The sequence below is a fragment of the Notamacropus eugenii genome, chromosome 3 (genome assembly GCF_028372415.1).
Source record: "Notamacropus eugenii isolate mMacEug1 chromosome 3, mMacEug1.pri_v2, whole genome shotgun sequence".
Classification (NCBI taxonomy): domain Eukaryota; kingdom Metazoa; phylum Chordata; class Mammalia; order Diprotodontia; family Macropodidae; genus Notamacropus; species Notamacropus eugenii.
The window spans coordinates 10,120,577-10,145,355 of NC_092874.1; the positions used below are offsets into that span (position 1 = coordinate 10,120,577).

General features: G+C 46.8%; 1 protein-coding gene across 2 annotated transcripts in view; it reads left to right on the forward strand.

Moving 5' to 3' along the window:
* Positions 1 to 1,792: 1,792 nt before the first annotated feature.
* AHR (aryl hydrocarbon receptor) overlaps positions 1,793 to 24,779 on the forward strand; it is a 57,797-nt gene continuing 34,810 nt past the window's right edge. The window contains exons 1-2 of one of the 2 annotated variants that reach the window (XM_072650833.1): positions 1,793 to 2,234; positions 15,827 to 16,014. In XM_072650833.1, the coding sequence (XP_072506934.1) occupies positions 2,167 to 2,234; positions 15,827 to 16,014 (256 nt within the window). In that variant the 5' untranslated portion in view covers positions 1,793 to 2,166. Of the gene's footprint in view, positions 2,235 to 15,826; positions 16,015 to 24,779 lie in introns of those variants that run through there. The other variant, XM_072650834.1, reaches the window with a different exon arrangement.

Here is a 24,779-nt window from a genome sequence, read left to right on the forward strand (position 1 = left end):
TTCTGCCACTTACAGGTTGTGTGACCTTGGGTAAGTCACTTAGTCCAATGGGGTCTCAGTTTGCTTATTTGTCAAATTAGGGCATCAGCCTAGATAACCTCTAAGTTTCCTTCCCCATTGTGGTGCTCTCTTTTGGGTGTTCTCCATCTCATTAATGTATTTTCTAAAATGCTGTGCACAGTAATAGCTTTGCCAGCCTCCATCAGTCCTAACTTTCTGAAGCTGATGGCACCACTGAGTTATCCTCTCATGCACCACCACTCTCTTCCCCCCAGCTCATCTTGGCTTTCTGTCATCTCTCTGCTGGGTGCAGTTCTGTCCCCTGCAGGTCTTTCTTCCCCATAGGATCTAAAGGTGGGTTTCCCCTATGGCTATGTCCCCACAACTTTTCTCTTTTCTTTACATTTGTCATCCAGTACCACAGCATTCACTGACACCTCTGTGGCACTAATGTTCCCCTCTATGTAGCTGACAAGGGTCTCAACCTCGACATCTCTTGTACCTCTGGCCTGGATCAACTTCACAGGAATGAGATGAGGGAATCTGGTCAGACTGCAATTCTCCAGAAAGAGGCTACAAGCAGGCATTAACAATGGGATATGGGCCTGGTTTTTATCTTTTTTTCTTTAAGAAAAAATACAGTCTTATGGCCTCCTAGAATAATGAGGTGATTGACGTGGGCAGATGACAGCGGCACTATTGTGTTCAGTCCTGAGTGGGACAGTTTAGGGAGTGCATTGCTAAGACCTGGTAGGAGGAATGCTTTTATTAAAACCCTCCTCTCCTGCATACCTGCTAAGCTTCGGCAAGACATCGCTACTCTAGCAGTGTCTAAAGGGAACTCAGCACCGCTGCAGGTGGTTTTCTTTTTGTTTTGTTTTCACTTCTTTCAGTTTTAGGACTTAGCCATTAATGATCAGATTCACAAATCAAACCTGCACAAAGCACTGAATAGAGGAGGGGAATGAAGTGGAGAGGGAGAGGATACATTCCCAAGGTCATGAGAGAACTGGGAGGAAATGGCAGATCCTACACTGGCACCCGGGTCCAAGACTAGAGTTGCCCTCCTCTTCTTCCTCGAGATCCAGGAATCCCTGGTGCCCCTGCAGACTGCTCAGGAACCACCTCTCAGGTGCAGCCGTCTCCAGATGCTCCGCATCTCAGCTGTTAAGGAAGGCGAGATGTAGAAAACAAGCTTGGACTGTCACCACAATGGGGATGCGGGCATCGCGGGACTGCGAGGCTGGACTGGTGCTCAGGGAACCTAGGCACCTGGGGTCAGCGTGGAGCTACCAGCTGTGCGCTGACAGCCTGCCCTGAAGACCCACTCCCCGGGCCCAGGCAATCAGGGCACGGTGTAGAGTGGAAGCGCCTTGAGGGCCGGGGCTGTTGGCCGCCAGGACTTTGCACGCACTGAGCCCAGCTGGAGAGGCTCCATTTCACGGAGGGGAAACTGAGGCTCAGGGCCATTGACCACTGACCAGAAAGTGGACCCAGAGGGTGTGTGAGCACACGTCCGGGGGGCTTCGGGCCGAGTGCCGAGCTGCCTTCTAGCAGCCAAGGAGACAACTGCAGCATCCTTGGCGGGGAGGGAGGGGGGAACGCATAGCTTCGCTCCCGACCTTATCAAGATGGCGCCGGAAGAGGGACAGCACGTCTACCGCCGTGACGCAAGCAATAGGGGTGGGGCCGGGGGGGGGGGTAGAGCCCCGAGTGCGGGGGCGGGGCCTGGGAGGGCGGGGCGCGAAGGGGCGGGGCCGGAGGGTGCGGCTGTCAGGCTGCTTGGAGGTGGCCGGGAGGGGACGGAGCGCTCAGGGTGACTCGTCTGAGGCGGCGGCAGCAGTAGCAGCCTCGGCGGCGGCCCCAAGGTCCCGGGCGGGCGGCAGGAGCCGAGGAAGGCCCTGAGGCGGAGGACTCGCGCGGGCCCCCTGCCGTGCCCTCTGGGGGGGGCCCCCTCCCACCACCCCCCCCCGGGTGTAGCTGGGCTCGCGGGGGCTCTGGGCGCTCGGGGGGCTGAAGAGCGGAGCCCTGTGCGCCTGCGTCCAGGCGCCCGCCCCCCCCGCTGCGCGCGCTCGCCCGCAGCCTTCGCCTCACCTGCGGCCGCGCGCTCGTCACCTGCGGCCGCCCGGAGCCCGCGCGCAGCCCGCACCCCGCGGGGCCGGCGCCATGAGCGGCGCGGGCGGCGCCCACATCACCTACGCCAGCCGCAAGCGAAGGAAGCCGGTGCAGAAAACGTAAGCGTCCCTGGCCGCCCGGGACCGAGCGGGGTCGGCCCGCGGTCCGTGCCCGCCCCCTGCCCCTCTCCCGATCGGTGCCCCTGGCACACACGCACGCACCCTGACGGCTCTTCTCCCCCGAGAATCGAAGAGCCAGGGGCCGCGGGCTCCCCGGGGCGCGCTCTGTCGGGGGCCCTTCTCACTGAGCCCGGTGGGAGCGCGGGCTCCGAGCCCCGACAGCTTCCGCGGAGTTTCTTGGGGCGCGCGGCCAGTGGGGCCAAACATGTGCTGGGCGGCTTCTGGAGCTCCCCGCGGTGCCCACACCCCACCCCGGGCTGTCGCCTCACTTTCGTGGGTGGGAAATAGTAGAGGCAGCGGGCACCTGGGTGCGGGAGCTCACCTAAGCCGGCCCGAGTATGGGCACCGCAGGCGGGTCCTGGAGCGCTGGGTATGTTTGTAGCAAATTGTATCCAAACCTCCACACCCCTCCCCCCGCAAGTGTAATGGAAAGACTCTCACTGTGAAATCTACAAACTGGATACAGTGGCGAGTTGGGGGGGGGGGGTCTTTCTTTTCCTGAACTTGAGAATTTTCCAGGGGCTCTCTGTTCAGAGTACAAAAGAACAGATTTCTTTACATGTTGTTGAAAATAGTAATTTTAGAGTGGTGAGGAATTCGCAGTCTGGAAATTCCCTCCAGCAATGTACATCTCTAACTCATTGTAACTTGTGGGCTTGGAGAGTTAGCTGGATTTTTGCGAAGGGGTGAGTTGGCCGGGAGATCGCAGCTAGTATTTAGGAGAGAGGTGATTTGAAAGTCTGTTTTCCTGAGTTCAGGCTCGGCCCTCTCCTTGCAAGCACACCTTGGGTGATTCAAGTATACAGATGTATAAAAGTTCTTTTTAAAAAAAAAAAAAGTCTCTCTTACATCTAACATTCATTCTTAGAGTTAGCTGTATTCCTATATTTTCATTTGTTAGTATTAATATATTTAGGTCACTTACATTTTCAAATACTGATAAGGAGGATTACAGTGGATTTCGCAACCATACTTTGTAAAATTGGAAGTGTTCCTTGTGCACAAACATTCAAAAAGAGTTGCACGCCGATGATTTGAAGTAGCTCGAAGTAACTAACTTCAAAGAAGTTTCTTTGAACATGAAATAGCCCATTTAAGTTTTAAAAATTTCCTCTTTGGTCTCGGTGATCTTACTTCTTTAGAGTTAACTCTGAAAAACCTAAATTGACGTTAGCATATGAACTCCATAGTTGTGCCATAAATAGGCACTAATTAAAATGGCATGCACTAACTTTGACAGCAGCATCTTTAGACAGTGTGCATTACATGAGGTTTTTAGCTGAGGCTGGGATTTCCTGCCTGGATTGAGAGTATTGTAAATTGATGATTGGAAGAGTAGTTGCATTGATAACTCAAACAAAAGCAAACACTTTGCATCTTGTAAGATATTTTGTATTTCAAAAATGTGCTTGTAGATTTTAGATTTTATTTATGAATGATGCTTAAATTGTTGATATGTGCACAGTCCCTGTTCATATGTTTATTAATAGAGTAGATGGAAAGTGTGGAAGTATTCTAGATTCCATAGATCCTTTGGTTATTTTTCTATGTGTCAGATCACAGGATAAAGCTCGTAAAATAATCATTAATAAAATACTTATTATTCTTTTAGGCAAGTTTTTAAAAATATGATAAAGTGATATTTTTATATTTTGCTATTTAATATTCTTTTTGTTATGCCATCTGAGAAACAAAGTTAGTTCTGAAGTTATTAGAAACCTGTGTTTAATTCTGAAAGAAAAGACTCGGTATGGAACATTCGGTCATCTTTGGTCCATAGAGATCACACTGTTTATGTTGTATTCCAGATAGGACAAGTGAGACGATAGGAAGAATGGAATGGATTAGGACCCTTTGCCCACTTCACCTCCCCATTTCTCCAACTTCTTTATTACTAAGGGAGGATTTGCTGCAGTTATCCAGTCTCTAACATCACAAATACCTCCAGGCCGATGGTTACTGCATGATCCACTTGGGCAGTAGGAAGGACAGGGTCCTGGTATGCAGGGGACCCTTTGGCTGCAGGACAGGGTGTGGGCACTGGACATGCTTAAAGAAAAGCCACCAGTCAGAGTCTTATTCAGTGCCCATTGGAGGGAGAGAAGATAATCATTTCACTGACTTTATTCTCATTTTAAAGATGACTACAAATCACCAGGTCATTAAAACTAGAGGAGAGGGCTCACCCTACACAGAAATTCTTGGGGGACACGTCCTAAAACTTGTTCCAAAAACTCTCTGGTCAATTTGGTTTCAGTGCATTAAGCACTTAAGTCTTAAACTCAAAAATCTTTTTCCTGAGTCTTTCTTTCTAAGGGTACCAGAGTTTTGTGGTTGATGGATTGATGGTTCCCTCCAGAGAGCACTCTCTGCATAGCTCTCTCTGTACTGTCTTTTAGGACCTCAGATCAGACTCGACTGAGGATATGAGTAAGTTTTAGAACTTTTTTGGAGAAGTTTAATGACTTTGAATATACAGCAGCTCTCATTTTAATATACTCCTAGTGAAAGCATTTTGTCACCTTAATTTTGGCTGCCTTTTTACTAGAAAAAAAAACAAATAGAAATTTTCAGTAAAATTCTATCTTAAAGTGTGAACTCACCCTGGGACCTTCCCAGTCATCTTGGCATGCTAGAATGAGCCCTGGATTTGGAATAGGTGGGGAGGGGATGGAATTCTGCCCCTCCCCCTGCTTGATGCAAAGTGGAGATGATCCTTGATCTCCGAGGACCCTCTCCCTCTGCTCCTAAGCCCCTGACATGTGCCATCTGCTGCAGTCACTGCACAGTTTCAGCTCCCCCCAGTGGCCAGCAAAGCGCTTGTGGCAAGAAGCCACATCCCCAGCTCTGCCGTGCTTCCAATGAGTTGGGCAAAGTCCTGCCAAAGTGACTTGTTTGTTGGTTTCTTGGCGATCAGAGCTGGGGAATGCTAGCGTCTCAGTCAGTGCAGAGAGACCTTGAAGATTTGAGTGCATCCCCTGCCTTCAGGATGAGTCCCTGCCTGAACCATCTGGGCCACATCAGAGCTGGCCAGAGGAGTTTCTACTACAGCCTCCCTTGACAACCCACTCCAGTGTTTAATAACAATGTTTCTGCTTCCTAGTAGAAAATGCATCCTTTTATGTAGTCAGCCCCAAATGTTTGTGAGCAAACCATTTTTTTCTTTATTAGTGCTAGCACATTTATTACAGTGCTTTAAGCTTTACAATGCATTTTCCTCTCATTAAGGAGGTTAGTGTTGAGCCCAAAGCACAAGGCTTCTCGGCAGAGGACCTAGGTTGGAAGGTTGACCCTTCCTGGTGCCACAGAATTTGGCAAAGTGTCTTCCCCCAGGCCTCATTCTTCTCATCTGTAAAAGTCACCAGGGGATTTATGAAGTGCCTTTCAGTTCCAAATCTGACTTCTAGGGCCTAGGTAGGGCAAACATTTTCTTCCTCACTCGTCCCATTGGGGAAACTGAGGCAGAGAGAGAGGTTGAGTAACTTGACCTGGGTCACACAGACATCAGAGCCAGGATCCCCCTCAGGTTCTGCCTGATGCCCAAACCATCCTGTCTTCACTTTCCACAGCCATTCTTGTCCTGTCTTTACTAGAGGAAGAAAAGGGGGCTACATTTCTTTTTTTTGAGGTAATCATACTGACCATTAACCTACTACTGAATTTAGATTCACCAGAATTTTTGTTTCAGTAATATTTTTATGATTATCTCTGAATATTTGAGGTTTTATGATTACAGAAGGATTCGAAGAAATCATTTGAGCCTTTTATAACAAAGACAAGACCCGGTATTGAGAGTCTTACATTATTGCTATTTTAGTGTCAGAAAAGAGATAGAATAAATCTCTGAATTCTTGCCATCTGCTGCTTGTTTGTTTTGTAAATGAAAAAATATTTAGCCATTTTCTTTTGTAGGTCTTCTGTGAGTTCTGGGTGAACATTTATCTAAGGAGGGCTCACCTTTTATCAAAGATTCAATTAGACCATAAGATTGGGTTAAGAGGAGGACACTGCCACATGTCTTTTGGTGAAGTCTGATCACAACTGCAACATTTTGATGTGAACTGGAAATCGCGTTTGTCTGAGCACTCCTCCAATTCAGACCTCAGTGCTGAAGGGCCATCAGAAGCATCAGCAATTCCAGGCACTGTAACAAGAGTCTTTAACTTGAGCTGTGACTTCTGCTTCTGCCAGTTTCCTTCCAAATCATGTTACGTAGCGAGCATGCCAAGGGGCATGGACAACTTCCTTGAAAAATGAGGTATATGAGCAAAAAGTGCTACTTAACTAGGAATTTACCCTTTAAAAAAAGAACCCAGCAAAATAAAAATAATTATAATCTTCATCCTTTCTTAGTTGGAGATTCTTACCAGAAGACAATAATTGTCAGATCAACATTTCCCCTTTCTAGTATGAGCTGCCATACAGGCATGCCTAGTGTTTGCTAACATCCCGCGGCCTTCATTCCAGGGGCTTTTTGGGCCCTGGGGCTCATGGTTTGGAGTGAGAATGGACTGTAGACATTGGACAGACATCAAGTTTTATAGAGAAGGAAACTTGAAGCCCAGAGAGGTAAAGCTTTTGCCCAAAGCCACAGAAGTAAGTACCATGGCAAAGCCAAGATTTGAATCCAGATCTTCTGCCTCCAATCCAAAGCTTTTAGATACAAATATGAAAAGGTGACGCTGGACCTGGAGTCAGGAAGACTCATCTTCTTGAGTTCAAATCCATCCTCAGACACTGACTAGCTGTGTGACCCAGGGCAAGTCACTTTGTCCTGTTTGTCTCAGTTTCCTCATCTGTAAACCAAGCCAGATAAAGGAATACAAACCACTCTAGTGTCTTTGCAGCGAAAACCCCAAATGGGATCACAGAGAGTTGTAGGTGACTGAAAAATAACTGAACAACAAAATAGAAGAAAAGTTTGTCTTGATGTTGTGTGTGGGTGTGTGTGGGTGTTCTTCAGTAAAACCAAACCAAATCATTCTGAAATATCAGTGTTATTTTGGTATATTGCACAAGGTTAAATGAAAGGTCTTGGGGGAAGGGATGAGAAGGCCAATTTCAGCTGAATTTAAAGAAAATTGCTTGCTGTAGAGCTCCTGGCATGAGAATGGAGGTCTCAGGGTGGTTGTGAGCCCCCTGCTCCAGAAGCTCCTGGGAGGAGGCAGCTTATGAATGAGACTCATGATTTGGTCACAGTGATCTAGGAAGCCTGTCCCTTTGGCAGGTCTGGGGTGTTGTGGTTCATCCTGCATTCCCAAACATTGTGACCAGCTTAGGGCCAGGTGCACCCTGGATGCTGGCAGTAAGCCCCTCCTTTGAAGACTGGTCCACGCTGCCCTGGGCCGAGTCAGGATTTGGGTCTGACCCCCTCACTGCACCCTGTACTCAGCACAGTGCTCACTGCCCTTCACAGTCATTAGCTTGGCCATGGTACTGTTCTCTGAGACCCAGAATGGGAGGTACCAGTCCTCGATGCTGTTTGAAGGGTTTGTAAAATTCGGCCCGCAGTGACAGGCAGGGTAGCATTGTAATAGAGAGCTGGAGGAGCTTAGAAGACCCAGATTCTAGTCTAGCGTGTTACACTGATGGGTGCCCCTGGGCAAGTCACTTAGTATCTCTCAGTGCCCAGGTAATTTTCTAAATCTTTAAGGACCTGAGCTAGGCAAATAGATCTGACTTCCTTCTAGATGTGAAATGTGGATCCCTGAAAGAGGGAAACATAGTATATGATTTGTATCTGATGTAACTAGTTAAAATAATTACAAGAGATGTAGTCAGTTTTACTCTGGTGTAATATTTCAACCATTAAGTGAACCTTACACCAGGTCTCATTGTGCCTTGGAGATACTTAGGTTTTCGAGGAGTGCTCCCACCTGCAGACTGCTGGCTCTTCTCTGGCCAGGTCAGAAAAGCTTGAGTATTGGCCAAAGGACAGTGTGACAGCTATGGAGGGCCTCTCAAGTGCCAGCAGGCTCAGCACCAGAGGGAGAGAGTCCTGTTGTGATCCTGGTGACTGACCTGGGGGGAGTGGTGTTGGGGGGGAAGGATGTGTGTGTGTGTGTATGTGTGTGTGTGTACAAAGTATTTACTGCTGAAATCAGAATTCTTGGAAAGTATAAAAGCATCCTATTTCCAAATATGTCAGTGGTTCATCCTGCACCAGAAATGATCATTCATGGATAACTGCATCGCAGAGAGGGGGTCCCTAAAGCCCTTGGCGCTTTGGAGGCAGGGCTCATGGAAAGGATGGTCTTTTGCAGATTTTACTGCATACGTAGCAAGTCAGCAAGGGGAATGGGCAGGCACATGGCATCTTAGGGGATGTTTTTTCTTCTTAGATTGAAAGCTCTTTGGGGCCAGCAGCCATGTCTTAATGCTTCTTACCCTTCTGGGGCTTAGCATTGAGCTTTATTGTCCTAACTTTTCCTGTGTATACATAGCTACATGATGTAGGTTTCCAGAAGAGAATCCTGAGGGTCAGGGAGGTGCAAGGTCCAGGCAGAGCTGTGGGTCTAGTAAAGGTGGGTGCTTAGGCTCCTTCATTTTGCAGATCAGTGTCTTCTCCACTGTACCTCCAGCCTCTTATTCCAGTGTTGACAGTAGAAACCTTTTGACTCACATTAAAATTGTGGTGCATTTTACTACCTGTACTCATAGTTTTGGGGGATTCAGAAGAACAAAGCTTCCCTTCCCCTGGCAGATATATGGAAAAGAAGTCTGAGCTTGGTGTAGTGACACAGGACTTGGAGTCAGAAGCAGAGCTCAATGCTTGCCCTTGCCCTTACTCCTTGAGGGCCTAGGCCAAGGTTCTTTACCTTTGGAGGCCTCAGTTTCCTTATTGGTGAAGTGAGGAACTTGGATATGACTGTCCCTGAGATCAGATTCACCTTCAGATCCAAGATTAGTCCTATGAAGTCACAGGCTAGGCCCTGAAAACAGTCCTGGGTGGGAGGCCCATAGATAGGGCGGTCATGCTGACAGTTTTTAGGAAGGAGTTGGGCAGGTGTTACGGCACCAACCAGAGGCAGAAGGTACATTGTTCCCATGACAGCAGCAAGCCTATTCAGCTTCTTCCGTAGAAACCCTGCCTGGGAGCCTGGTCTTTGGGACATAGCCTCATTGCCATGGTTCCCTGGGCCTCTTCTGCAAAGAGGCTGGTCTTTAGGAGTCAGGAAACTGAGGAAACATCAGCTGGGTCTTGTGCCTGGCCACAGCTGTTGGAGCCAGGGTCCCCTGAGGCATGTGGAGGAGTAGGCCTGCCCCCAAGGTGCAAATTATCTCAGCTGCCACCCAGCCCACTGAGGAAATGGGCCTGGAGCAGCGGGAGCAGGGAAAGTTGGGGCACGGGCCTCCTCTCTTAACTTATTACTGTAGAATTTATGAATATTTATACAAAATTCAATATTCACTTCCCAAGATAAACAAGCCAGGACTCTAGTCCCAGAATGTAGGGCTTATCTTCTGTAGCTTGGAAAGATGAAATATTTTAAGAGGTCAGATGACTGGAGTTTTGCTTACACCATATGTGGTTTTCTTTTTTACTGATTTTTTGGGGGATGATTTAAGTTTTTAGAGGGATCATCCGTAGCATTTGGGGTTAGGAAAGTGGGAAAAAAGATTTGGGACCAAGTCCCTGAAGTTATTCCTACCTGCTGACAGGAGAGAAGCGTGACATAGAACATTTTAAAAGCAGTGGATACGTTATACTTGAATTGAACATTTTGTCATTTAGATTTATACTTGTATTATCTTTAACAAACCAATGTGTTAGAAGAACTCAGTATTGTCAAGGGAAAATGATCTTGTGATCCAGCCAATCTTATGTCTTTTATTCTGAGTTCAGAACTTAGCAGACTTAGGTTTCAGACAATTTCTGGAAGAGAAATTATAAAATGGTTTTAAGGTGAAGTAGTAGTTTTCTCGAACAGACCCACGATCAGGAGTGCTGTCCTTCCCTGAAAAGCCCAGTCGCCCACAGAACGCTTTTGTTCTAGGGACCTCTGTTTCCATGATATGCTGTTACTAACAGGCACGCTACCGATATGGAGCCCGAGTGAGGGCTCCCAACAATTTTTGTAAACTTACTTGTCTAACTTAATATATGTTGTGTATGAAAATCATCTTTATGCTTGGGCCACCGTGGGGCAACAGTCAGCATTCGTTTTTCCAAAAACTGTTTCAATACTCAGTGAATCCATCTTGGAGAATATACTCAGGGGAGTTTGTTTTCTTCTGTATTTAACACCCTTCTTCCCCAAATCTTAAGATTTTTGACAGATCATCTTTTATAATCAATGGAGATTATACATGTGAAAGCACTTTATGATTTATACAATGCTGTACAAATAACAAGATGACAGAATAGTAAGAGGAGTTTTTGGAATGGTGATATCCTTTGTTGCTAATATGACTTTTATTTCTGCGTATATCTAATTTAATCCCCTACATAGTAAGCCATCTTGTAGCAAATAATTATTTTTTTAAAAAAGTTTAGCAAGACCGAACCAACCTGTGAACTGAGTTTGAGTTTGGTGGTATGTGCCAGCTCTCTGCCCAAAGGATCCTCACCACTCATTTCATTGACATTTGTGAGAACCATTATTTTCCCTCATTTTTATATCTTTAGAAAATGATAAACATAGAAGCCAAGTGGCTATAAATTCCTGTCCTATAAATCAGGGATGGACCCTGAAATAAAATAAGGACTTCTTAACCTCCAATCCCCGATCAGTGTACATTCTCATTTCATTTTCCTAGGAAAAGAAGAGCTGCTTTTAACACAAGTACAACTCAGCAGCCATATTTAGAAAGTGTCTGTGTTTTAGAATCAGTGATGGTAGAGCTGGGAGGGAGAACTTGTTCCACCTTCTAGTCCCATCACTTTGTTTTTTGAGAAGAGGAAACTGAGTCTGAAAGGTTTGTCACATGTTCAAAAGCATGTTGGTATCTGGTTAGGGCAGAACTGGGATTAGAATTCTGACTCTTCATTAACAGGCGGATTCTTTGTGAACAAAGTGCATTTTTTCACCATTTTCATTGTATCTTTTATGAAAAGTTTTGAAAATTGACTTTTCTAAAAATCATCTGATGTGAAATCCTCATTTCAGAGATCCTCCCTCTTTCTCTTCCCCCTCCCGTCTCCCTCTTCCTTCCCCCCCGCCTCCCGTCTCTCTCTTTTTCTCTCTTTCTCTTTCTCTCCCCTCACTCCCTTGGCAAGAAGGGAAATCTACACTAGGGTTATGTTAAAGTTTAATTCTCAAAGTCTAAAACAAGGATCTACGCTGAGATTCTGCTTCAGAGCTTTAGTTGTGAATCTCTGAGTACAAAATACTTCATCATTTTGGATTAGAGGAAATCTAAAGAAAGCTTCTGTGAATGCTTCCAAACAGTCAGTTATGCATTGAATAGGAGCACCTTGGATGCCTGGTGACTTCATGTCTCCATTTGTCTCTCCGTCCGTCCATCCATCCATCTGTCCATTTGTCCATCCATCCATCCATCCATCTGTCCATCCATCCATCCATCCATCCATCTATCCATCTGTCCATCCGTCCATCCATCCACCCACCCATCCACATTTCAGTGGACCTGTGGTCTCATCACTGCTTCACAGGGTGTAGATCATAACGTGGCTGTGCTTTCTTACCTTCTATGACTCATTCCCTTTTTTCTCCCAGATGTTTATTACAGAAGTCACCCAGAATGGTGACCTGTGAAGTGCTTGGAGGAGGGGTGTGTTAGAGACATCACACATATTGCCACAGGGAGGAAATAAAAAAGGACAAGTGTAGGAGCTCATGTGTGCACACGTGCACACTTGTGCAGTGCATCCCCATGTACAAAGTGCACACCCATGCACACAGTACACAACACATGCACATGCAGTGCTTCTTTTTGACATGCCAGAGGCAGACTCAGATGAAGACTTTCCTTTTCCTTCTACTCACTTACCATCTCAGTACATTCAACTTTTATGTTGACCAGATGTGCCCCAGGGACACTCTGTGACGTTCAGAATGTCTTAGGCTTCATGGATGGGTTGAACTTGACCTATGAGATGAGAGTCAGAGTTTATAGAAAAAAAATGCCACTCCTCTTATCTAGTTTACAGTGTTATATCATCCAGGGGTGACTCAGGATAATAGCGAAAAAGCACCAAGAAGGTGCTCCTGGAAGGCCTGCCTCAAGTGGTGTTGGGAAGCTGGCCATCACATGGATCAGGGAACATTTTTGACCCCCTCGACATGCCAGATGCTGTGCTAAGTGCTGGAGGTCAAAAGAAAGGCCAAAGATGGTCCTGGCCTCACAAGGCTCCTGGTCTAAGGAGACAATAAGCAAACAGTGGTGGATGAACAGGCTCCAAGTACGACATACTGAGATGGTCAAGAGAGGGAAGGCACCAGAATAAAGCTGGGGTGAGACAGGCTTCCTGGATCAGGAGAGAACATAGCAATGATCCAGGAGAGGGAGTGTTTGGTTTGAGGAGACTGCTGCCCCTGCTCAGAGTGCCTGGAGGTGGTGTAGAGTGGCAGAACATATGAGAGGTAGAGGCAGGGTGGTAGCTTACCAAGTGAGGAAGGTCTCAGAATGCCAAACAGCATTTGCTTTTTGATCCTGGAGGGGACAGAGAAGCACTGGGGGATACTGAGTGGAGTGAGGGAGGGAGATAGTGTGGGCAGATCTGGGCTTCAGAAAGATACCTTGATAACCGAGTGCAGGATGGGCTGGAGTAAAAGACACTGCTGTCAGGGAGACCCACCAGCAGACAGTTCTGGGCAGCAGGTGGCACAGTGTGTAGAGCGTTGGGCCTGGAGTCGGGAAGAGCCAAGTCAAATTCAGTCTCAGATGCTGACTAGCTGTGTGACCCTGGGCAGAGCACTGAACATCTGTTTGCCTTGTCTGTAAAATTGAAATAATAATGGGACCCCTCTCCCAGAGTTGTGAGATAATGAGATAACAGTTGTAAAGCACATAGGGTAGTGTCTGGCACATGCTTAGCAGTAGAACATTAGTTGTCATCATCGTCATCATCCTCCTTCTCCTCCTCCTCATCATTCTCATCCAGGCATGAGGAACTGAGCACCTGCATCCTAATGGTGGCAGTATTAGAGATTTGGGCAGTGAGAGATAGTGAGGAATGGAGAATGCCTCCTCCATTGTGAGCCAAAGGGACTGGGAGGATAGTCATGCCCTGGGCAGTGACAGGGACATCTGGAAGGAGAGAGCTTTGGAGGGAAAGAAGACAGTTCTGGACATCCAGTTTCAGGTATCTGAAAGGCAGCTGGAGATGTGAGATTGGAGGGACACAGAGAATTGGGGCAGGATAGATTGAGGTGAGAATTCTCAGCATAGAGATGGTCATTAAATCCGTGGGGGCTGCTGAGATCTCCAAGCGACTCATTCTAGAAGGAGAAGAGAAGAGGGTTCAGGACAGGGCCTGGAGGGAAACCTATAGTTAAAGGGTGAGATCTGCAGCCAAGGAGACAGAGAAGGGAGAGGTCAGGTCAGAAGGAGGAGAACTGGGGGCAGTGAAAGAGTCTGAAGGAGAAGAGGGGGATTGACAATGTCACAGGCTACGGAGAGGTCAGGAACGATGAGGCTCCCTTCTCTTTCTCATTTCTCCCTGTTCTTACCTTTCTTCCCATTCCCCTTCTGTCTGGAGTAAGCATCTTTTATCTCAAGCAAATGCAAAGCAAAGACGCTTGCACTCAAGTATTCAAGTATCTGACTTTTACAGGCTTTTCACCAGGCATTCCAAGTGCATTATTAATAGTGGTATCTGTTGATCCAATCCCATAAGCTGCCAGTCACCGGACTTGGGGATGCCCAGCAGAAGGGAGCTTACATTGTCCCAAAGAGACAGAACAGATAAACAGACCCTGTGGATGTGGTGATTGGAGGAAAAGGGAGGGGGACACTCAGGAAGCTTCCCAGAGGCACTAGCCAGGGAGCTGATCACTGAAGGTCGAGGCAGGGGCATCGCATTTGCAGTCCCCCAGCCTGACAGTCCTGGAGATGGAGGCCACTGTGGCTGGACCATCCGGTGTAGGAATGGAAATGCCAGACCTCATTCCTGGGTTCTGTTTGTCAAGGGCTTAAGACATCAGAGGTTTGTGCAAGCCAGTGACGTGCTGAGATGTGGGCTTCGGCCAGACCCTGGGGCAGTTTGGGGAGGACTGGCCAAGGAGAGAGGAGCTGGGAGCCCAACACCCACGGCCCAGTGTCTGCAGCAGTCCAGGGCCAGAGAGACATCAGCTGGACAGTGCTGGAGGCAAGATTAGATGGTAATGCCAAGCTGATCACTGCATTTCATCTTCTCTCTACTGCAGTCATTTAATAGTCAGAATTATTTTAAAACCAGTAATCCCTCTTGGAAAGGAGCTGCAGTATGATGTAGTTGGAAGAGATCTGGAGTTAGGGAAACCTCGCACCTTAGGGAGACTCTGGGATACAGGGCACGCAGTGCCACAGTCCTGGGTGTTCCAGTCCTACTTCTAGCACACGCCATGTGTGACCTTAGGAATAGCCTCACCTCACTGGGCCTTACTTTGCTACTTCGTAAAATCCTAGAGGGTTGAGGTAAATCTTGGGTCACCTTGGCTTTGATTCTGTCAGCCTTGCTGAACCCATCAAATAGGGATGATAGCTACAATACTTCCCTCCTAGGGCTGTGGCAAGACTCAGATGAGAGAGTGTCCATCCCAGTCAGACAGTCGTTCCAGATCTGATGCGGAGACAGTGCATGTGCTGGGTTCCAGCTTTAAGTCCAGGGGAAAAGTCCCTTTCCTGGTCCTTAGCAGAACAGGGGAAGGGGGAAGAGAATTCACCCAACACAGGGCTCGTTGGAGAGAGATCCAAAGCTGTGGAACTGGTGGGGAGTGATTATGCTGAGCCCCATCTTTAGATGGAGGCTCTGCCCTGCAGTCGAGGAGACCAAGGAGAGGTGAGGACCAGGAATATTCCCCAGTGATGAGCTTCCTGGGAAAGGAAGACATGGGAGACAATCCAGAGAAGTCCAAAAGTAGGGCAACAGTCCATTATAAATTGGCCATTAAGGGGAAAAACAAGCCGAAGATGGCATTTGTGTGCTGGGTAGTTCTGTCCATTTTCAGGGTAACAGAAAGAAGAAGCCTTGCTCCCCAGCCTCCACGAGGCCTACCAGCCATGCACAAGCACATGCACATGGGCTGGTTTTCTTCCCTCACAGATCACCTTTTTAAAGGATAGTTTTGTTCTCAGCAAACTCATTAATTGATGGGTCACTGTTTAATAAATGGCCATTTTAAAAAACCCATGATGCACACTTAAGCATTTTCACACATAGTTCCAATTAATTTTATTTTTCACTCACTTTGTTTTTTTTTTCCAAAAGTTTATTTGTGGTTGGGAAGAGTCAGCTAATAGTTTAATGATCTGTATCTGAGAAGAATATCTCAGCAGGAACTCTAATGGAAAGCTTCAGCAAAAGCATTCATGGATGTGTGTGGTGACTTTTTGTTTTGTAAAATATGTGTACATTTCCCCCTCAGAGTAAAGCCAGTGCCATTGGAAGGAGTCAAATCCAACCCATCCAAGAGACACCGAGACCGGCTGAACACAGAGCTTGACCGGCTGGCCAGCCTGCTGCCCTTCCCCCAAGATGTCATCTCCAAGCTGGACAAACTGTCTGTGCTCAGACTCAGTGTCAGTTACCTGAGAGCCAAGAGTTTCTTTGATGGTGAGATATCAGGATTTCATTTCTCTAAGTTTGCTTGTAAAGTAAATGAAAATACATTAAATGGGTGCACTGCATCTGTTTGGGCACTTCATTTTTTAAAAATTAACCATATGTAAGTAAATTCTTATTATTATTCTCCATTTAAAGTATGATGGCAAAGCCAAATCTATATTGGCTTTTCAAATCAATTTTCCGGTTTCATTCATCAAACCAGATGTCACCACTTAAGTGAAGTCTGTCAATGAACCTTTGAAAATAATAGATTTGGAAGGGAGGTTCTCCTCATGAATGTTCCAGGTTGTCCTAAGCGTTTCTTTTTTTTTCTTTTTTCTTTTCTCTTCTTTTTTTTTTTTTTAACAAAATTCTTTCCTTCTTCCATCTCCATACATAAATACACACAAATGTATACATTGCCTTAATATATAGCATTATCATCAGATTTACAAAAGTGTACTCAGGTAGATTTCACTCATTTATTTTTCTTTGAAAACTGTGGCTATCTGATGTCCTCTAGCCATTAACTGTGACTGATTGGGGAGGCTGGGTGACAGTGGACAGAATGTAGGAGTGAGGGAGACATGGGTTAGATGTGTGACCCTGGACCAGTCACTTAACCTCAGTCATCCTCAGTGTCTTCATCTGTAAAATGGGTACAGTGATAGTGCTTCACTCACAGGGTTGTTATGAACTTCCAGTGAGATCTTGCAAATAATTAAAAATGCTTTAGATACCCCAACCTGACTGTATCAACATGAGTTATATTTACTCAAGTAAAGTAGTTAATGGATATGCAAACATACACTTGTATATGCCTGGGTGTGTCTATATGTGTAATCTCATAACTACCCATAACCAGGCCATGATTTCCCTCTGTTGGTTTTCTGCCCATTGGTCTGCGTTCCCAGGACCTCATGGGATACCTGCTGGGGATGGCAAAGCCTCAGCAGGCTCTTCACCCCTGAGCTCAGAGCCAGTGCCAGTAGTCTCAGAGGGTACAGATGCTTACTAGGGCACACAGTGCGCCGGGGACAGTTGTCCTCCATAGTTCTCTTGTGTTAGCAGAAAGTGTCTAGAAGAGATGTTAAGCATGAACTGTCTTTGAAAATGATTTAAAACTTACAGCGATGCACATTTCTGACTCAAAGGACAAATGAACTTTACTTAGAGCTGAATCAGTTTGACTTTTCACCTAAACACACCAAGAATTCCTATCCTTTCTCTGCATGACTTTGTTTGCATGGACATCTTGCAAAGTACTCCTAATTCCTTATTTGGTACTGGGTCCTTGGGGAGGTCTCAGACACCTTCTGGCACGTGGCCCTGAACAGGCAGTCCTGGGAGACATATTTTGTGCCCCAAGCTGTCCACCCCTTTCAGGCTTTTTATTTCTTCCTCAAATTTTACGAACATTTCTGCTCTGTGATTTCTATATGTGAGACATGCATGGAGATGAGAGAGATTGAATCTTAGCCTTTCTCTGATAGGACTTCCCATGGTTCCCATAGTCATTGCCTTCCAGAAGGCTGGCCACCCAGGGAACGTTGGCAGGGGAGAGTGTGTGGTTCCTGCTGGCCAGTAGCCATTCATTCACTAAAAGGTGTAGTGATGGGAGACCCCAGGTACTGACTAAGGGACTCTAGGCCTGTCACCTTCTCTAAACTTCAGTGTCCTCAGCTGTTATATGGGAATGATCATGCTGAGTCTACCTGCCTGGCAGGGCTGCCACCATTCAACGTTTCGATTTGCTTTTATCACACATGAAAATTCTTGCAAAGTTTCTTCTCAGAGATACAACACTAAGTGGAAAATGAGAAGGGGAAGCCAAGTCTGCGATTTTAAAGCTTGGAGGTCATTGTCCCCAAGGGAAGTTCCAGCTTGTGAGAGGAGTGCCCTTTACCTGGAGGGTGTGGAGAGGAGGACCGAGTGGCTGGTCAGTGATGGCCAAAGTTCTATCTGCAAATAGCCAAGCCTGGCTGAGGGAAGGGAAGTGCCGAGTGAATAACAGGATGCAAACGGGGGGCGTGGGAATTCCTGCGGAAAGAAAATAGAAACCAGTAATCATATGATCTGGAGAAAAAGGAAACCCAAGTTTTTGCTATAACAATAGATATTTTTCCAAGAAAATATATCCATTTATTCCTGGTTTAAATAATCCAGCCTGAATGGGGCGCCAAGTTCAGTAGCCCTGCCAGATACCTCGAAGGGCTTCTGAAAAGAAACGCCCAGTTGGAAATGAATCACACTCATTCCCCTTTTCCTAAAACGTCCCCAGAAGACGCTCTCAGATGTAACTGCTGAATATTTGGGATACTCTTGAGCTGTATTGAAAACTAAGAAGTAATTTCTTTGATGTGCCTGCAGTTTACTTATGTTTATGCTTTCAGAACAGAACCCCGTGTGTGTATGTGCGCACACACATGCGCACACATGGGCACACATACATTTACATGCATATTGGCATTTCGGTGACATTTTCCAAAGAGGAAGAAAAACCTATAATTTCCTTTTTTTAATTCAATTTCAGCTGAAAGAACTGGTTGTTGATTTGAGGTTTAAATCCTAAATGGATTCTATCTTTCAGTTCAGACAAGTATATTTATTTATTGAACAGTAGTGTGACCAAGTGACCAGGGAGCTGCCTCTGAGCCCAAAGGACCCAGGTCAGGTGCTGCCCCTCACACTTCCTGGCTCTGGTGACCAGCCAGGCTCAGGGCTCTAAGTGACCCTTCTGGTACCAGTACCCTGGGCCTGTCCTACCTGCTGGGGGCCAGCTGTAATGCTGGCAAAATGAGCAGCTGCTGTCCTTAATGGAGCCTTATGCTACGGATGAAATCTAGACATTCAACTCCAGAACATGGCTGCTATCCCTCCCTTTCTCCCTTCTGTCTCTCTCCCTTCTCTCTCCTCTGTCTCTCCCCCTTTTCTCCTGTGTCTCTCCCCTCTGTCTCTCTTGTCTTTCTCTCCCTCTGTCTCTCTCCTCTGTCTCTCCTCTCCTTCTCCCCTGTCTCCCTTTTCTCCCATCTCTCTTCTTTGTCTTTCCTTTCTGTTTCTCTCCCCTGTCTCTCCCTCTTCTCCCCTCTGTCTCTCCTCTCTGTCTCCCCTCTGTCTCTCCTCTCTGTCTCCCCTCTCTGTCTCCCCTGTCTGTTTCCCTTTTCTCCCGTCTCTCCTCTCTGTCTCTGCTCTCTGTCTCCCCTCTCTGTCTCCCCTGTCTCTTTCCCTTTTCTCCCGTCTCTCCTCTCTGTCTCTGCTCTCTGTCTCCCCTCTCTGTCTCCCCTGTCTCCCTTTTCTCCCATATCTCCTCTTTGTCTTTCCTTTCTGTTTCTCTCCCCTGTCTCTCCCTCTTCTCCCCTCTGTCTCTCCTCTCTGTCTCCCCTGTCTCTTTCCCTTTTCTCCCGTCTCTCCTCTCTGTCTCTGCTCTCTGTCTCCCCTCTCTGTCTCCCCTGTCTCCCTTTTCTCCCATATCTCCTCTTTGTCTTTCCTTTCTGTTTCTCTCCCCTGTCTCTCCCTCTTCTCCCCTCTGTCTCTCCTCTCTGTCTCCCCTCTCTGTCTCCCCTGTCTCTTTCCCTTTTCTCCCATCTCTCCTCTCTGTCTCTGCTCTCTGTCTCCCCTGTCTCTTTCCCTTTTCTCCCGTCTCTCCCCTCTGTCTCTCCTCTCTGTCTCCCCTCTCTGTCTCCCCTGTCTCTTTCCCTTTTCTCCCGTCTCTCCTCTCTGTCTCTGCTCTCTCTCTCCCTTCTGTTTCTCTCCCTTTTCTCTCCTCCTTCTCTTTTTGCTTCCCTTTCCCCTCCCGTACTGCTCTCTCTTCTCAGCATATGTTTACAACCCAATCTTCAGCCAACTGTTTTGGGTTGTTTTGTTTTTCCCCAATCAAAGAAACAAATCTGAGGATTATTAACATAGAGTTCACTCTTAATGTTTCTGTGCCAGACACTGTTCTAGGTCCTGGGGGTGCAGACATAAAATCAAGAGAGTCTTGGCCAAGAAGCTTGTATTTCCCAGAGATGGGGGTGGGGGTGGACAGAAGGGAGAAGATCAGCAAATGCAACTATAATAAGCACAAAATCCTTTTCAGGAGGCATTGGGGGAATCAGTAAAGGCCCCTTCAAGGAAGGCTCCTAGCGCTGGGATGAGGAGGCCAGAGAGGCTGGGGGGAGGGGGAATAAATACCGCTCAGGCCTCCTGGGAAATGTCGCTGAACCTGGACCTAGAAGGGCTTTAAACACAAGGCAGCTTTAATGGCTCAGTGGACAGAGCACCAGGCCTGGAGTTGGGAAGACCCGAGTTCAAATCCAGCCTCAGACACTTACCACCAGTGTGATCCTGGACAAGTTCCTTCACCTCTGCCTCAGTTTCCTCACCTGTGAAAAGAGGATAATAATATTCCAGAGGCATTAGGGAGCTTCTTGATTAGGGCAGGGAATGCCATAGTCATGCCTGTTCTTTAGAAATAGCTGTCTAGCAGACAGGTGAAAGCTGGCCTGAAGATGTCAGAGGTCAGAGGCAGGCAGACCCAGCAGTCCAGTGTAAGACTCAAAGGCCTGAGAGTCAGGTGAGGAGGAGCAAGGAGGTCTGAAGAAGAGAGAGATGGGGTGACCTGGGTTTACGGAAGGATCTTTGCTCTGATCCCTGACACTCAAAGGCTGCCTTTAATAACTTGGTATCGAGTGCTGTCTCAGGGCTGACTCTTCTCCCTCTTGCCCCCCTCTCTTCGAGGTATTGCCAGACCCTCATTCCATGAAAGCTCCCAGAAAGCCCCCTCATCCCATGCAGACCATCCCAAAGCTCTGCCTCTGGCTCCTCTTCTGCCAGCTTAGACATTCTCTTCACCTTTGCTTCTGTTTCTCCCTCTTTCCCTGTCTTCTAGCCTCCATTTGGTTCTAGTTTATTAGTTTAACCATCATCTACCTTTACCTCTAAAGGTTCCCTGAAATGGATAATTTCACCATTTTGGATAATGAATAGACAACAACATTCCTCCCTTCACCCCAAACTTTAGTTAGACGGTGGCTGTGAGTCACCATGGGTGAATCCTTGGTTACCTGGTGCCCAGTCTTGGTTAATGAGCCTCTTAGAACAGCTGGATTGGGCTGGGAACTGGATGACAGACCTGTCTTCATCTTGGAGACCTTTCCTTCTTAGTAAAATCTTCAGGAATTCTGTACAGCAAGATCACACACTGGTCTGTTTGTAGGAAAGAGCCATTGGGCATCAGCACCACGAGGAAGACGGTGTGGGAGTAGACAGTAATCAGAAAAGGATAACCGAATGGTTGAGGGGAAAGGTGAAACCCTCCCCTGCATCCCCCAGGGAGGACTGACCCCCAAATACGTAGCAGACAGAGGAGAAGCTACATGGTCCAAGTCTGTAGACATGTGCAAAATATGTTTAGGGAAAACACAGTAAAGTTCACCAAATCTTGACTTGCTCTGTCCGTGATAGTTTGGGGACCATAAGAGGATGTGTCTTCATTCATTGCTTCTTTAAAGTGGTCCAGGCTAAGAACAGAGGCAGATTTTTACACATTTCTGTGGATAGTGGATAGCAGCTGTGATTCTTATTAAGGTAGTCTAGGCCATTTCAGGCATTTAGACCTCCTCCTTGAAGTGGATGGCTTTCCAATATGCTCCCTTAGCATTACTTTTAGGAGCAGGCCATGGTTTAGATTCACCATGGATTTGAACCTCCACTGAGAGCTGACTGCTAAAGTTCTTCACCAGATTCCTTCTCCATTGCCTCAGAAGGGCCTGGGAAAGGCCTTGAGGTCCTCAGTGCTGAAGCTGACAGATCTTTGTGGCTTCTAACAACCTCCGAAAGCTTAAGGTACAGGCCTGGTGAGCCTGCCTCGCAGAGATCAGCCTCCTTCATTTTGGAGGTTGGCTGTGCCATCATTCTTATCTCAGAAGGTCGTGAATTTTCCTGTCTCCGTAAGTCTGGATGATCCTGTCTGCTGAGCAGTAAAGGGGAGCGAAGTAGATCATTAGAAGGCAGAAATCACAGACTTCCAAGCCCTGCTTTCAAGAGAAAATGAAATGGATTTGTCATCAACCTGAAATGGAATTCTTCGTCTTTTCCTAAATGGTTGTTTAATTTTAAACACATCATGTTATATGTTACGGCATCAACTTTAATTGGACTTTGCCAGTAAACAGAACAGTATCCAGGAATGGAAAAGGGCTGATCCATCTTTTCTAATTAGCCACAGCTGCTGTCGATTTTCTTGGTCCTCTAATTTAGACTGTTGGGTGGGGGTGGGGGAGAAAGGGGAGGGCTTACAGGAAATTCTTTAAAGATTTTCAATGAATTTAAAAATCAGAATGCTTTACAGCTACTATTTTCACTTGAAAATATTGGGTGTTTCCTGGAGTGGTCAGGCCTTTTCATGTGACTTTTTGCATGTTTATTACCTTGATAGAATTCTAATAGATTCCTCATAGAATGTTTTCCATAGTTAAGTCTCGTTTACAATCTTAAAATCACTTTGGAGCATTGGGCTATTAAGAATATTTCTGGCAATGTTGGGATACGTTTCACACCTCGTGGATGGTCATAGAAGTACTTCTGTCGGAAAGTGCTATTTCATTAGTCAGTTACATATTGGAAGGACTCAAAGTTTTGAAAATCTTGGTATTTTATATATAGGGGTATTTTATATATGGGGAAGAGACTCTGAAAAGTTTTTCCTTCATTTGTCCTTGCTGTTGTCATACTCTTTGTGGACTCTTCATTGAAATAAAAAATGGCACCTCTTTCTCCTTTCTTTCTGGAACTTTCCGCAGCTGCTTTAACAGTTCATTCCCAGTTCATCAGGTTTTACAGAAGAGAACTCTTGTGTTTACACTTCTGCTTAGCTTGTGCATTCCTCTGGATTGCAGCCCTGCTTTGGTATTACTATAACCAATGCATATTTCTTAGTGATATATGACCAAGCCAAGACTGAGCTCCAACAAACAAGTTAAAGTGAATTAGAGCGTGGGCCTCTTTAAGGCTGGTGTTCTTTTCAGTCGGTCACTGGTCACTTCGGTGATGAAGTGATGATTCTTTGTGTGCCGGACTTTATTCCAACCTCTGGCAACACAGAGAAAAGCAGCGATAGCCGCTGCCCTCAAGATGGAGTAGCTAGCAGAGAACTCAGTGGGTGTATGTGAGATACCTGTTGGGAAGGGAAGGGAAGGGAGTCACTGCTGGGGAACTGGTGAAGGCGGAGTTTGAGGTGAGCCTTCAAAGGAAACCAGGGATTCCAGGAAGCAGGGATGAAGGGGGAAATGACTGTAGGGTTGGGAGATGTCCAATGTGGAGGCACGGAGCGTCATGTGAGGAGAGGAGCAGGTAGGCTGGTGTGGCTGCATCATCACCTGTATGTGGGGAAATAAAGTGGTCAGTTGACAGGTGTAGCCTTTTCTTGAAGTATTGTAATTGGCATCATCTTTGCAGTAGATACATAGGTCAGTGCCTCTCTCGCCTTCCTCACGTGAACCCCAGGGCTCTGTGTCATCCCCAGGATCCAACTGAAAGCTCTCTTTTCACACCAGTTCCCTGCACTTTCCTGTCTTCTTACGCCCTGCACCCTCTCATCCTGCATCCGTGCCCAGTGAGACAGACTGACCTAGGTCTCCTTGATAGTCTTCTTGGCTCTGGGCCTGTTTCATGGCTGGTCCCCAAGCCCACGATTCTCTGCCTCCTGACTCCATTCTCAGCCTAGCTTAGATCTCACCTTCTACAGGAAGCCTTTCCAGGCCTTTAATTCTGATGTCTTCTCCTTGTTGACTATTTCAGAATTCTCCAGTCTAGATCTTGTCTGCATGTTGTCTCCCCTCATAGACGGGGAGCTCCTGGAGGGAAGGAGGGGCTGTCTTACCTTTCTTTGCATCTCCCTCCACTACTTAGCATGCTGGCAGCTTGTGGACTGACATTATTCAGTATCAGAACTATTCGTATCTGTTTAAATACCCAAAATATAGCAAAACAATTTGTTTATAACAGAAGAGAGGTGTAGGGCAGGAAGTTCTTCTAACAGAGTAGCTAAAATCCCAATGAAAGGTACCTGGCACACAGTAGGCACTTTATACACATTGATCGATTGACTCATAGAGACTCATAGAAGCTCAACGTGGTAGGGAAAGGGCTCCATGGGCAGCCTGGTCCTGCCTCTCCTCATCAGTCTTCTGTTTCCAGTTGAACAGTGACCAACTTAAGTAGCTACATCTGTCCAAATGACTAAAATGTCTTGTCTGTTGGTCCCATTGGTGGAAAACGTCTCCCTGCACCTTCTGCCCTTTGTAGCAATGCCAAAATCGGATTCTTCTTCAACATGGCACCCTTCAAAGAATTCGAGTCTCAAACTTGGCAGCCATAGTAAGCTTCCTCAGAGGTCGCCTCCTTCGCTAGCTAGCCTATGCTCAGTTGCCCCTGCTGGGAGCCTTTCCATTATGGGCAGCCTCAAGACTGCAGGCTCCCCACCCCTGCTCTAGAACCAAGTCAAGCCAAGGCTTCCTCACACAAGAACCCTTCCGATATTTGAAGATAGGGATCATTTGAAGATTCCCCCACCATCCCAGATCATCTCTTCTCCAGTACAAACTTCCCCAGATCTTTCAGGTACCCCTGGGAAGATCAGCTTTCCAGAGTTCTCATTGTCCTGTCGCTGCTGTGGGAGGGGGAAGGAACTGAGAACTCCTGCCTCCTAGTGCAGGGTTACTTCTGTCATACTGGGACAACTGAGGCTGGCGTAAGCCCATGAGAGGTTATGTTTCCAGTGAGTGAGATGGCTG